Source organism: Rutilus rutilus (genome assembly GCF_951802725.1).
Source record: "Rutilus rutilus genome assembly, chromosome: 2".
In the NCBI taxonomy this organism is placed as follows: Eukaryota; Metazoa; Chordata; class Actinopteri; order Cypriniformes; family Leuciscidae; genus Rutilus; species Rutilus rutilus.
Window position 1 is genome coordinate 48,367,316 of NC_140210.1, and position 13,865 is coordinate 48,381,180.

At 38.2% G+C, this 13,865-nt stretch overlaps 1 protein-coding gene across 4 annotated transcripts in view; it reads left to right on the forward strand.

Annotated features, from left to right (window-relative positions):
- Positions 1-2,000, forward strand: part of LOC311283439 (complement C3-like) — an 86,134-nt gene extending 84,134 nt beyond the window's left edge. For all 4 annotated transcript variants that reach the window (XM_084397824.1, XM_084397825.1, XM_084397826.1 and 1 more), the window contains exon 40: positions 1,512-2,000. In XM_084397824.1, coding sequence (XP_084253950.1) covers positions 1,512-1,653 — 142 coding nt within the window. In that variant the 3' untranslated portion in view covers positions 1,654-2,000. The remainder of the gene's footprint in view (positions 1-1,511) is intronic.
- The last annotated feature ends 11,865 nt before the right edge of the window (positions 2,001-13,865 follow it).

Here is a 13,865-nt window from a genome sequence, read left to right on the forward strand (position 1 = left end):
GAGGTGCCAGCAGGAGGCGCTTTAGGAGCTGCAGAAATAGCGGTTTCCCCGGTAACGGCTGTACACAAAGCAGCAACGCTCATAAACGCTGCTTTATCAGGAAAGATAAAGATTCAATCGTAATAACAAAGAAACTTTTCTAAAGACCGTCAGTTCACTTCAGATACATTCATATAAAAACACCCGCGCCGCGTTTTGATTTTGAAACGTGCAGTGCTCATGTTTATTCAACGATGTCAATGCCAACCACAAATAGATTTTCCAAAAGGCTGTGTTGATATTGTAAACCAATGTATGGGAAACAAACAGTGTCGCGACACGCCGCGCTACGATCGTTATTAAAGCGACATACACCGGTACTGCGGTATTTTAAAAATTCATATCATAACAAAAATAAACACCGGTATTCAATATGAACCGGTACACCGCCCAGCACTAGTCTGTTTGGATTCAGAACGATGATCAAAACACAGATGGAGTAGATTGAGTCCATCAACACCCCTAAAGCTTCACAGTCGTTTCCTCTTCATGGGTCGACATTTCATACGGTAACATTAGCCAGTTTTGAATAATATGCTGTTTAATGTTGGTGATCATGTTATTTAACATATGATTACATATGATATCGCTTCTTCTCCTGTGTTTTGATCAGGAGATTGTCTACTCTGAAATATCTCGTCAGTGGCGGGGAAAGAGTTAAAAATAAAATGACTTGAATTCAAATCTGCTGTGATGAACATGGGTTTAAGTTATTTTTATAATTTTTGTGGGGTTTAAAGTAAAAAAATGATAGGTGGTATATACGGTTACTCTTTCCCCCGCCATTGACGGAATTTTCCAGCAATCCATGTTTTCACTGTTATATGGTAGGGGGCGCTATTATGCATCTGAAAGAGTACAGAATCTCCTGATCAAAACACAGGCGAAGAAGAAAGAAAAACAAGCAATAGAAGCATTGCTTACGCACATGTAAGCTAACGGGATCATAAACATTACATAGCATATAAATCAAAACTGCATAGTATTTCCGAATGAAATGTCGACCCAGTACGAGCTGTAGGACTGTGAAAGCATTAGGGGTGTTGATGATTATTAGGGGCATTAGGGGTCTAATTGTAAGGCTGTAAAAAAAGAAATATTGACATAAGTGAAAACTAATATTTACTGAAAGACAAAAAAGCTATTTTGTTTTAAAATGTATGACAAACTTCAGTATGACGTAAGCATTATGCAGGAGGCAATTACTTTTGACAAGAAAACCATAAAACTTTAGACACATATACACATATTTTGACCTGTTATTAAAATACATGAAACTGGTGAAACTGAGTGTGTATTAAATGTTTTTCACAAATGTATAAAAACCAAAACTAATACAAAGATTGTTAAAATAATTCTCCTTTTTATCACCTTGCATCCTTATTGTTCATTGACCCTTACACAAATGTATACAGTGTAGTAGCGAAGTCAGTAATTGTGTCTGTTTTGTCTTCTCTTGTCTGTTGTTTTAGTCTGCAGTACATCTTTGGAGAGCGCACCTGGGTTGAATACTGGCCGACAAGAGAGGACAGCCAAACTCGAGAATACAGGGAGCGGTACATCGGCATCTATGCGCTCCAGGATAGCCTCCTCAGACATGGATGTGCTACATAATGTTGATTAAATGTTCAAAATGTTGATTATAGGAAATTAAACATAATCTTGCATACTCTCAATAAATCTTAAATAATATTGTTGGAGCTAAAATACATTTTAAAAAAGTGGTGACTTGAATTCATTTCAAGTTCAATTTAAAATTGACTAACTAATACCTTGCAAGAATATTCTGATAACTTTTTCAATTCTGAATCACAAATCCAACATTATAATTTGTTTAATAATCATAAGACACTTTAAAGGAGAATTTCTGGATATCTGAATAGGCTAAACATTATAAAAAAAAAAAATGTGTTCAGATGATTATTCCTGGCATTTGCTTTCTGACAGGAGTTGATGTGGATGATAAAAGATATGGAAGAGGTATTGAGATAAATGACTTTCTAGAACATTCAAAAAGCAAAACCTCAAGAGGCCTGATGTGGAGCATCTCAAGTCTGGAAGCTTGTAGAAGAGGAATCTAACATCACACAGACGGGAAACTGATGTAGTCTATTGATTTGTTTTTCAATAAATAAACTGAATTAACTGTTTTTTTTTGTTGTTGTTGTTGTTGTTTGAAAAAAACACTTCAAATAACACTTTTGTACCTAAAGAGTACATATTAGCAGAGGTGGGTAATCCAGGGGCCAAAGAGTAAAAGTCCTGCCATATGTTTATTCCACCCATGAACTCAGTCAGCTGATTTCACTAATTAGTTCTCTCTCCTGTCTGAATTAGAGCCCGACCGATAAAGGATTTTTAAGGCCGATACCGATACAAATATTTGGTGATTTAAAAATCCGATATTCCGATATATCGGCCGATACATATTTTTTTAAAAAATCCAGAAACGCGTAACAAAACATGAACAGATTTTCCCTAACATTAGTTATTTGTAGTTATTTAAGAGTCCTCAGCCTTACTAAAATAATATGATAATGCAGTTTAAAAATATATATTTTTTTTAAATTAACTTTGTCACAACAGAACAGAATATATTAACGTTCTGATAAATATAATGTATATTAAAAATACAAACTTAAGATATGAAACTTAAAGTCCTTTGAACAAAAAAAATCAACTATTATTATTAATATTGACAGTAATAATTTAAAAAAAATCTATGATGATATTATGATTATCATCATCATTTGTATTATTATTAAACAAGACAAAGGTCACTCCTAATTCTATCCATCTATTCCATCAAGCTACAACAAACCATTTTCAATCATCATCTGCTGCCTGCCTTCTAAAATCTACTACTTAGTGATGCACTAAATACATTATGTGACTCGTTAAAGGACAATTCCGGTGAAAAATGAACCTAGGGGTAATTAAAACATGGTCACCGAGTCGATCGTTCCCTGGGATGCGTTTTCATGAAAATCGAATGTAAAGAGTTTTATCTCTAAAAACAGATTAGCTCATAACACTAGTATATGGGGCACAGAGTAAGTAAAAGTAAATCGCTAGTTAATACCACTAACAAGGCTCAAAATAGCCTCACACTAACACGGTAGCATAATGAGGGTCCCTACATGCAAACCGAAGCATTGAGAACTTTGTAAGTGTACAGACAGTTTAATAAGAAGATACTTTATAAAGACAGTACATTACGCGTTTACAGGCAGGCGTCATCTTGGAAAAGAGTCTCGATTAGTCGAGCCACGAACGCCGTGCTAAGTTAGATTTCACAAACGTAATTCCTATCGACCAGCTCACTTAGCACGGCGTTCGTGACTCGATTAGTCGAGACTCTTTTCCAAGATGACGAATGCCTGTAAACGCGTAATGTACTGTCTTTATAAAGTATCTTCTTACCGTAAAACTTCAAATAATAGCCTGGGCTTTTATTTTCCCAAATCGCCGAACTGCACCGGCTTGTATTTGAGACAGGCGTCTATATGAGACAGGCCTTTAATTTAGTGTTGAAATGTTGTTCATTGAGTGTAGGCCTAGAGATAATGATCCAAATAGCATAGGCTGATAGACAGAAAGCATGACAGTAGGAGGTTACCAAATCTGTGTTTGTGTTTAACAGATCAGTTAATGTAAGAATTATCCTACTGTATTTCCGTATGTCTAAAGGGGGTCGCACACCAGACGAGAAGTGCAGCGCCACGTCTTTAAAATTCGAACACATTATTCTCTATGAGTGTACATTGTCTCAAATCGTCGTTAATGTATATACTGACTTCACCCTGTGCTGGAATATACATTCAGTTTTACATTCATTTACAGAAATCAGCGGCTTGAATGAAAATTGCTGATGTTATCGGATTTTCAGGTGATATTCTCAATTCATTCAGTTAACGGACGCTCTGAGGTAAAGTGAATTCAGATTGCAGACTAAGCAATGATTGTATTTAATTGTACAGTACAATCATAACATAGTACAGACATGATCTTAATTCCATAATATCCTTAAACATAACTATATTGCTGGCCATAAACTGACAAAGTGCACGTTCGGTGTGCGATACCTCGAGCTGTCATAGACGCGACGCGGCACTGTGCTTCTCGTATGGTGTGCGACCCCCTATAGATTATTGGCAGCATAAAAAACGAAACGATGTGACAGCCATGGGCTGAACAATACAAGTTACCAGTAATATCATGTGATACAAAAGGACCCTATATTCATCACTATCATCATCACCGCAATCCTCAACTACAAGTTCATTGGCGAATTCCTCCTCCTCGTCGCTCTCCTCCACTTCTCCCTCTCCGGCCTCCGCTAGGTCTGCCCCTTGTTTGGGCTAACAGTTCCTGCCCAGATGCGTAGGGCTCTCTTGCGTGCGCAATCTGCTCCATAGAACTGGCTTAAACAGACGATCTGACGGGTTTTAGAAGATTAAATACAACCTATAGCCACACCAGGCGTGTAAAAGAGACAGGCGTCTATTTGGGACTCGGCTATTATTTGAAGTTTTTTTACGGTATTAAACTGTCTGTACACTTACAAAGTTCTCAATGCTTCGGTTTGCATGTAGGGACCCTCATTATGCCACTGTGTTAGTGTGAGGCTATTTTGAGCCTTGTTCGTGGTATTAACTAGCGATTTACTTTTACTTACTCTGTGCCACATGTATGTATTAGGCCTATGTAGTGTTTACTCCTTATGTCAAGGTGTTGGGTGCCAGGTGTCCATTTGGAGTCTCCAAATTGCATTTTGGAAAGGACGCCTATACTTTTCTTGAATAAAAGCGTACAGAAACTACATTTTTGGGAGTATCATCCTCAAATTTGAATCTAAACATGGTCAGACATTCAGTTTTATCTTTATGGTGTTTTCAGGCCCTTAACATAAAAGTCTGATAATTTTTTCCCTAAGTGAAGTTAATTAAAAGAAATTGTGAGTCACTTTCATGTAAATTTGACCTTGTTTTATTCTGTTCCTATGCTACTTTGACTTATAATGACTCTTGTGTAACTAAGTTTCAAGTGTCTAGTTTAAAAAAATACCAGAGTTATGAATGTGGACCATAGGGTTTAAGAGCTACAGACATTTGTATTTGGAAATTACAAATTTTCTGAAAATTCTCAAAAATAGGTGCGCTGGTTAAGAGGGTAACTTGCCCTTTGCGCCAAACCTTTTCTGAACGGCCTCCGCATCTTCCGAGTTTTTACAGGAGTATTGATGTTCAACGTTCATCAGGGCAAATCCACTCAGTCTTTTGTATTCCGGGGATTAGTCTAAAGTCTAATGGTGATGTAAATAGCTAAACGAGTTTAACCGCAGAAAATCTTACATTACCCGTGACCACGCAATGGCTTTTAGGTCGTCAAGTCGTGTAATATGAATGTACATTTACAGGGTACTTTTTGTTTTTGATCTGTTGAAATAATAATAATACTGTTGTGGAAGTCTGAACAATTTATAGTCCTCTCCTTAAAGATAAAATATGTAAAAAAATAACTGAATTTAAATAATGAGTCAATACATCATCAATCCTTCTTCCAAAATGTGTTTTAGTGTTACACTGTAAAACCCAACAAGTTAAGCTAACTCATTTCATTTGAGCAAACCGATTGCCTTAATTCAATTAAGTTTATAAAAACAATAGTTATGAGTACTCTGAACTTATTCTAATCGAGTTCACTAAAACAATAATACAAAGTCAAATTCAAATTCAATAAGTTAAGCTAACTCATTTCATTTGAGGAAACCGATTGCCTCAATTCAATTAAGTTTATAAAAACAATAGTTATGAGTACTCTGAACTTATTTCAGTTGAGTTTACTAAAAGTAGATATACATTGCAGTCAATAAATTAAGTGATTAATTAAGTGATTATTGAGCATTAGTGATTAACACCTGCTGTTAACGAGCAGAATCAATGAAGGAAAGAGAAACACAAGAACTACAACTGACTTCAGACACAGCCTTAGATGAAATCAACGCAAGATAAAAGACGTTTAAATCTCTAAAGATCTCAGCAGAGGAGGATTAAACCACTACACAAACAGCATTACCAGCTTCACTTATTACTAACCAGTTTGACTTTTGTCATGCATCTACAGAAGTTGTTATTGAGAATGAACAGAGGGTTAGATGCTAATGATTTATTGAGTTTCATTTAAAGACACCATGATAGTGATCCGTGTTTGCTTTAGTTGGGCTCTTGACCCTTGACTTTATAACATCAGTTTTTCCTTTGGCTGCTGTAACTGAGTGTTTATAAAACACATTTGTTATGGCACATACGCCAAAAGAAAATATGAGCATGTGGTTGTGATAGAAATCATAATTTAATGATTTGATTCTCTGATCTTTTCCAGAGCCTAATCTCTGATTAGACAGGTGATGTATTACTTGTAATATTCATTATAATAGAACTGATTGAAGACACATTGTTGCGACAATCAGATTTTAACAATCTCTATGGTATCATGCTGACTTACACAGTAATCAAGAATCAGCATATGAATCTCAACAATGGTGACCATTAAAAAATGATTTATGCGCAATGCATGCTGGGAGCCATGAATAAGTTTTGTATTATGCTAGTACCCAGTATGCATAATTTTTTAATGGTGAGCATTGTTGAGATTCATATGCTGATTCTTGATGTCTGTGTGAGTCTTAGTAAAGCAATACCTTTTCTGTGGAAATTTTTGTGCACAACTATTTGTAAAATCTTTAATATTATCTGATGGTCACAACATGGCTAGCTCTTATGCTGTAGAATCACAGTTTTGAGTGAAACTAATATGTTACCCTTTTAATCAGAGATCAGACTCTGAATGAAATTAGTGAATCAAGTCACTAAATGATGATTGTCATCATCAATCCTTCACCATCAACACCCGATCAGACTTTTCCTTGCCTTTTGTGCCATAACAAATATGTTTTATAAACACTCAATTATAGCAGCCAAAGAAAATCTTAAGTGCAAAAATCAAGGGTCAAGAGCTCAACTAAAGCAAACGCTGATCTCCATCATGGTGAGCTTAAATGAAACTCAAATCATCAACTTCTAAACCTTTGTTAATTCTAATAAGAACTTCTGTAGACGAATGGCAGTGATAAAGTCAAACTGGTTAGTAATAAGTGAAGCTTGTAATGTTGTTCGTGGAGTTGTTTAATCCTCCTCTGCTGAGATCTTGAGATATTTAATGTCTTCTTTTATCTCCAGTTGATTTTGCTGTGGCTGAAAGTCAGTTGTAGTTCTTGTGTTTCTCTTTCCTTCAGTGATTCTGCTTGTTAACAGCAGGTGCTCATCACTAATGCTCAATCATCACTTAATTAATCACTTAATTATACAATTATCATTCTGGGATCTAGAAATGTTCTATAATTCATTTAGTTTGAGTTCTGTTTCAGTCATTCAAGTTTCGGTAATATTTGAGTGCTGTGAACTCAATTGTATTTAGTACATATTACTGTTAGGTTTTACAGTGTACGCTGATTCACTATGGTAAGCTTATTAAAAGTGTTTGTATTTTAGACCTAGTTATCGCAGGTATTTGCGTACGTCACTCGCCCGTGCGTGTCTCGTCATCCATAAACAGAGAAAAGTGTCTCCGGCTGCTTTGAGTGGAAGGTTAGTTAACACAACGAGTTGTGTTGAGCACGAGTTGTAACACACCTGTTTTAAACAAACTCAGAACAGAGGAGAGTGTGCTGGAGAAAAGAGAACGAGACAGAGCTTTTCAGAGATGATGATGATATGTAAAGTGATGCAGAGATGATGGTGTTTTTATACTCATCAGGAGAGTAAGGTATTTTATTGAACAGATAAACTGTCATATGTATCTCTCTAACAGAGTTCACTGTAAAGCAAAATCTATTGTTACGATAATTTTATTATGGTTGTTGAAGAGCAGTGGAATTTATTTTCAAGGAAGACCTGTGTCTATCAATGGCTATCAGTAACGTCTTCATCTTATCAGCTTGAGATCCTTTCCATCTTAACTGGTTTATTCTCTTAAGCCTGAATGTTTTTGAGCAACAATGTCCATCCGCACAGTCACACAGAGTTACATAGTGCACATTTAATAATCTTAAACACAGATTTACAACTTACTGATTATAAACAATGGGACTTTCTAATTTTGACATAATTCTTAATTAAGAAACTGTGACCATCCCAGGATCAGCAGTCTGCAAATTATATATAAAAATGTATTTTATTAATTTCTCATCTAATTTATTTAACCACATTTTTAAACAATTAATTATTTTAAATGTCTTCTTATATATCAATTTATAAAGTGGTTTCTTTTATAAACAATTATTTAAAGTTAATAAACTAGTTGTTCTCTAAACAATATATGTTTTCTATATTTTAATTTATATAAAGTTATATTTATATATTTATTTATGAATAAAAATATACTGAACTTATATTACATCCAGTGCATGTCCCAATGTGCAATAGCCTATATTGTCCCAAGATAGAAGTAATGGCAGGGTTATTCAGTATCTCTTAACTCATTGTGCCATTTATTTACAACTACACTATGAATGAAGAGCTTTGAAACATCCCAGCCAGCACAGCCATGTGGGGCCCAAATGGGTTTGACCTGGGCTATCAAACTGGGACCCAGCCAGTTTTGTCCTCGGTTTCCATGTAGGCCCCACATGGGTTTGCCCAGATGAAATGAACACTGCTTAGTGTGCACAGTACAGGCTGTTTAATGTAACACTGAATCAGTGTTGGAGGTAATGAGATAATTAAGTGATTGAATAATGATTGTGTATTATTGACGAACACCTGCTGTTAACAAGCAGAATCACTGAAGGAAAGAGAAACACAAGAACTACTTCCAGCCACAACCTTGGATGAAATCAACTGAAGATAAAATACATTACATCTCTCAAGATTTGATTAAACAACTCCACAAACAGCATTACCAGCTTCACTTATTACTAACCAGACTGACTTTATTTATGTCAGACATCTACAGAAAATAATTAAGAAGAGGTTTAGATGTTGATTACTTATTTGAAAGTAATAGTTTGATTTGATGTTACCACTGTGGCGATCAGTGTGTGCTTTAGTCAGGCTCTTGACTTTTTAACATTAGTTTTTCTCAGGCAGCTGTGTCTGTTTGTTATGGCGAGAACAGCAAGAGAAAATATAATCAGATGCTGTAAGCTGATTGATGATAAGAGTATAATCATCATATAGTGGCTTAACTCACTGATATTATGTGTGAGGTTTATATGGGTAGTATGTTATTCATTTTATTTATTGTTGTGATTCTACAGCAAAAAAATAATAGAATTTAATCAGAACATCAAATGATTTTTAAAACCCCATTTACACATGTTGGGCTACTGAAAGTTCTACTTGCACACAGACATCAAGAATCAGCATATGAATCTCAACAATGGTGACATGCTTCATGGTGCAATGCATTCTGGGAGCCATGGATAAGTTTCATATGATGCACTCAGAATGCATTGCAGCATGCAGCATGAAGCATGTCACCATTGTTGAGATTCATATGCTGATTCTTGATGTCTGTGTGCAAGTAGAACTTTCAGTAGTCCAACATGTGTAAATGGGGTTTTAAAAATCATTTGATGTTCTGATTAAATTCTATTATTTTTTTGCTGTAGAATCACAACAATAAACAAAATGAATAACATACTACCAGTATAAACCTCACACATAATCAATGAGTTAAGCCACTATATGATGATTATACTCTTATCATCAATCAGCTTACAGCATCTGATTATATTTTCTCTTGCTGTTCTCGCCATAACAAACAGACACAGCAGCCTGAGAAAAACTAATGTTAAAAAGTCAAGAGCCTGACTAAAGCACACACTGATCGCCACAGTGGTAACATCAAATCAAACTATTACTTTCAAATAAGTAATCAACATCTAAACCTCTTCTTAATTATTTTCTGTAGATGTCTGACATAAATAAAGTCAGTCTGGTTAGTAATAAGTGAAGCTGGTAATGCTGTTTGTGGAGTTGTTTAATCAAATCTTGAGAGATGTAATGTATTTTATCTTCAGTTGATTTCATCTAAGTGTAACCCGTATTTAGTTAAGACTTTTATTTTGGCGGGCCCACTTCCTGCGGCTCCCGCGAACTTCCAACTTCCTTAAAGTTACGGGTTACGGAGTTCACTTCCTCTCTCTGTCTCCACTGTGGCTGTGGTATGGTCTGTTTGGCGTCCCCAATCAGACCTACAAAGTGCTTTAACCTTGGCGATTCAAGCTCTGAATACTCGCTCTGTTTAGACGTCGGGTCACGCCTGGAGACCCGCGTTAGTCATTCCGATTTCAAAGGTCAGGTTTTTTTTTCTGGATCAACTAATTTCCATTCTCCAATTATGGACTCTTGAATTCTCGACTGTCCCAACTCAAGGACTCCGATCGAGATGGCGAGCTAAGAGAACTTGGACATATATGTGGTAGGATAAGCGAACCACACATCCATCGTGACTGAACTTTTTCCTATCTGGATTATCTATTGCTCAACCCGTAATTAACTGACATCTCACCTGACTCTGTCTCGGCCGTGGAACACATTGCGTCGGGGTTGTTTTTTTTTTCCTCTTCTTTTCCTGTTTTCTTTTCCATTCGCTGGCAGTGCATTAATCTGCCATTGAACTGAACTTTAAGTAGAATTATGTTTTGTATGTGTCATTGAAGGTACTTTGTTTATGTTGTTTGTTTTGTTTATTTTGTTTGTTTATGTTTAGTTTGTTGTTTTGTTAATTACTGAATACACACACTCAAGCTAAAATTTATGACTCCGGTGTACTCATTCACAACCCAGGCTCCGTGACGATCCATCTTCTGTTGCCAGGTAGCATCCGCAGTTATTTGCCTAGCCCATATTTGTTACATGTTTGGCGAGCCAGCCAGGAGCCTGATATTGTGAATGTCTGTATGTCTTGTGTCATTGTGTAATTACCATTTTTTTTTATATAGAACAATAGTAATCAAGTGGGACCATGGATTTCTTTAAGAAAACTGGTATCAATGTAGCTAATTCTGTCATTATTAGTGGTGTGACAAACACCGAAGCAGATGACGAAATCATTGATCATTTACGTAGTTACGGTGAAATTAAACAGTCGTTTACCGTTACTGAACATGAGAGTCCATTTTACAAAAACCTGACCGTTGAATTTATTAATGCAGCAGCTTTAGCAGAGCTAGAACCGAAACTGCCTTATACTTTTCCAGCTCAATCTGCCAATTTTGTTATTAAGTTACTCAGGAGTGAGTGTGCCGCCGCAGCCACAGTGGAGGCCACCCCGTTTCCTGATTACCTGCAAGAGTTGAAACGTATCTCCCGACAGAGTGGCCAGTCATTCGATAGCGTTCTGAAAGGAATGTTTGACCAAATAAGTTCACATTTGGGGATAGCAGCCACTGGTGGTGGAGAGGAAGATCAGTATGATGAAGATGATGAGGAGGAGGAGGAGGAAGAGGACACTGTTGAGGTGCTTGGAACAGCTACGGAGACTGATCAACCGCAGTCAGTTACTTTTCCCTTATTACATGGAAGTCGTTCCTCGGTTGCACAACAAGGACCTCGACCTCGACCTCGACCAACCCCAACGAGGGACGTTGGACCAAGAATCTCACTCTCTGGCAATGAACTGAATCCTCCTGAGGTCCAACGGGTGGTAGTTGAACACATTGTGCGCAGAGACGATGTTAACTTTCAGCCCATGTCTTCATTCCGACTACGCACCTTCTCAGGAAAACTTCCAAAACCACAGCATGAAGTAAATTACGAGTCCTGGAGGTCACAAATTGAACTTTTGAATGCAGATCCAAGTCTAGCACCGGTACACATCACGAGGCGCATACTGGAAAGTTTACTCCCTCCAGCTGCAGACCTGGTGAAAAGTTTTGGACCCAACGTTCTGCCTGCTGCCTTTCTGCATGTGCTTGACTCCGCTTATGCCACAGTTGAAGATGGGGAGGAGTTGTTTGCCAAATATCTGAACACTCTTCAAGACCAGGGAGAACAACCATCTTCATACCTGCAGAGACTCCAGCTCGCTCTTGGTGGCGTGGTTAAGCGTGGTGGTATTCCAGCTGCTGAATTGGATAGATACTTGCTGAAACAATTTTGCAGAGGGTGCTGGGACAGCGGTGTGATAAACAAGTTGCAACTGGAACAGAAAAGAGACCAACCACCTCCCTTCTCAGAGCTGTTGTTTATGCTCAGAACTGAAGAAGACAGGCAGTTGGCAAAAGAGACACTAATGAAGAAGCACATTCCATCAGTGAGGCACCAGGCAAAACTGCAAACTCATAGCACTAGTGCATGTGCATGTGACCATACCTCAGACACAAGCGCTATTGAAGAATTGAAAAAACAGATGTTGCGACTTCAGAGCCAGATGTCCGCCTTGTTGGCTCAGAACTCTGCTAAATCAGATGCTCAGTTGAACAAAAAGAACCCAAAATCTGGTCAGGGAGTCAACAGGCCAAAGCCTTGGTTTTGTTTCCGGTGCGGGCAGGATGGTCACATAGTCCCCAATTGTTCCAGTCAGTCAAATCCCAGTCTGGTGGAAGAGAAACGCCGCCAGCTCAAATGCAAGCAGCAATCCTGGGAAAAGCGGAAGCCATCAAACTAGAAGCAGCTTCTGCCAAGGGACAAGCAGGAGCTGCAACCAATGAATGTCCCCATGTTAAGCATTCATCACCACGTTGCCCATTGCCAAAGGGGTTGGTGGGTACAAGAAGCACCGGCGAGGTCAAGGTTAAAGGGACCATCTTCCATTGCCTTTTTGACACGGGGTCTCAAGTCACCACAGTTTCACATTCCTTCTACAACACCTACCTTTCAGACCATGAGATAAAGCCGTTGAATAATCTGTTGGAGGTAGAGGGCGCCAATGGACAATGTGTGCCTTACATCGGGTATGTCGAACTCTGTTTGACTTTCCCACCTGAGTTTATAGGCAAAGAGATGGACATAGATACCCTGGCCTTGGTTGCAGGGCCGTGCACAGGGGGGTGGCCCGGTGGCTAGAGCCACTGCCCTTCTGCCCTCATCAGCTGAGGTGCCCCTCTCGCCACCCTCCAGAAAATTCCCATAAAAACGTTCTGTTATCACTCCGCTAAAGATCCACTGATTCCGCTAATCCGCTCCGTGTTTTCCTGCTCGCTCCGCAGCGTCACTCGTAGACAAGCATGTGCCCGCTCTCCGACGACAGTTTCAGAATAGAATGTTGTCCCATTCACAGGTCGATTACAAATTACAATCCACATTACAGACAGTAGTCGATCCACAAAATTAGTATTTTGGTAATATGTTTTGTATTTCTGTCGCAAAATGTTTTGCTCCTGTTCTTCAAATAGTGCTAACAACTCGTGCAACATCCATGTTCTTGGAAGAAAAGCAAATGTGTTTCGTGCCGTTAGCCCCCTTGTCAGTGGCGGTTCTAGAGGGGGGCCAGTGCCCCTGTGACAACAAGCTTGGACCCCCTTGTGGCCCCCCTAAATGTGGAGTGTGAAATAATTTATAAACTATTTTTTGCTATCGTTATTTTTCACATCCGTTATTAGACAGTGGCAACACGGAACACAAATGTAACCCTAGAGCAGGGATGGGCAACTTCGGTCCTGGAGGGCCACTGTCCTACAGAGTTTAGCTTCAACCCTAATCAAACACACCTGAACAAGCTAATCAAGGTCCTCAGGATTACTAGAAAATTACAGGCAGGTGTTTTTTTCAGGGTTGGAGCTAAACTCTGTAGGACAGTGGCCCTCCAGGACCGAAGTT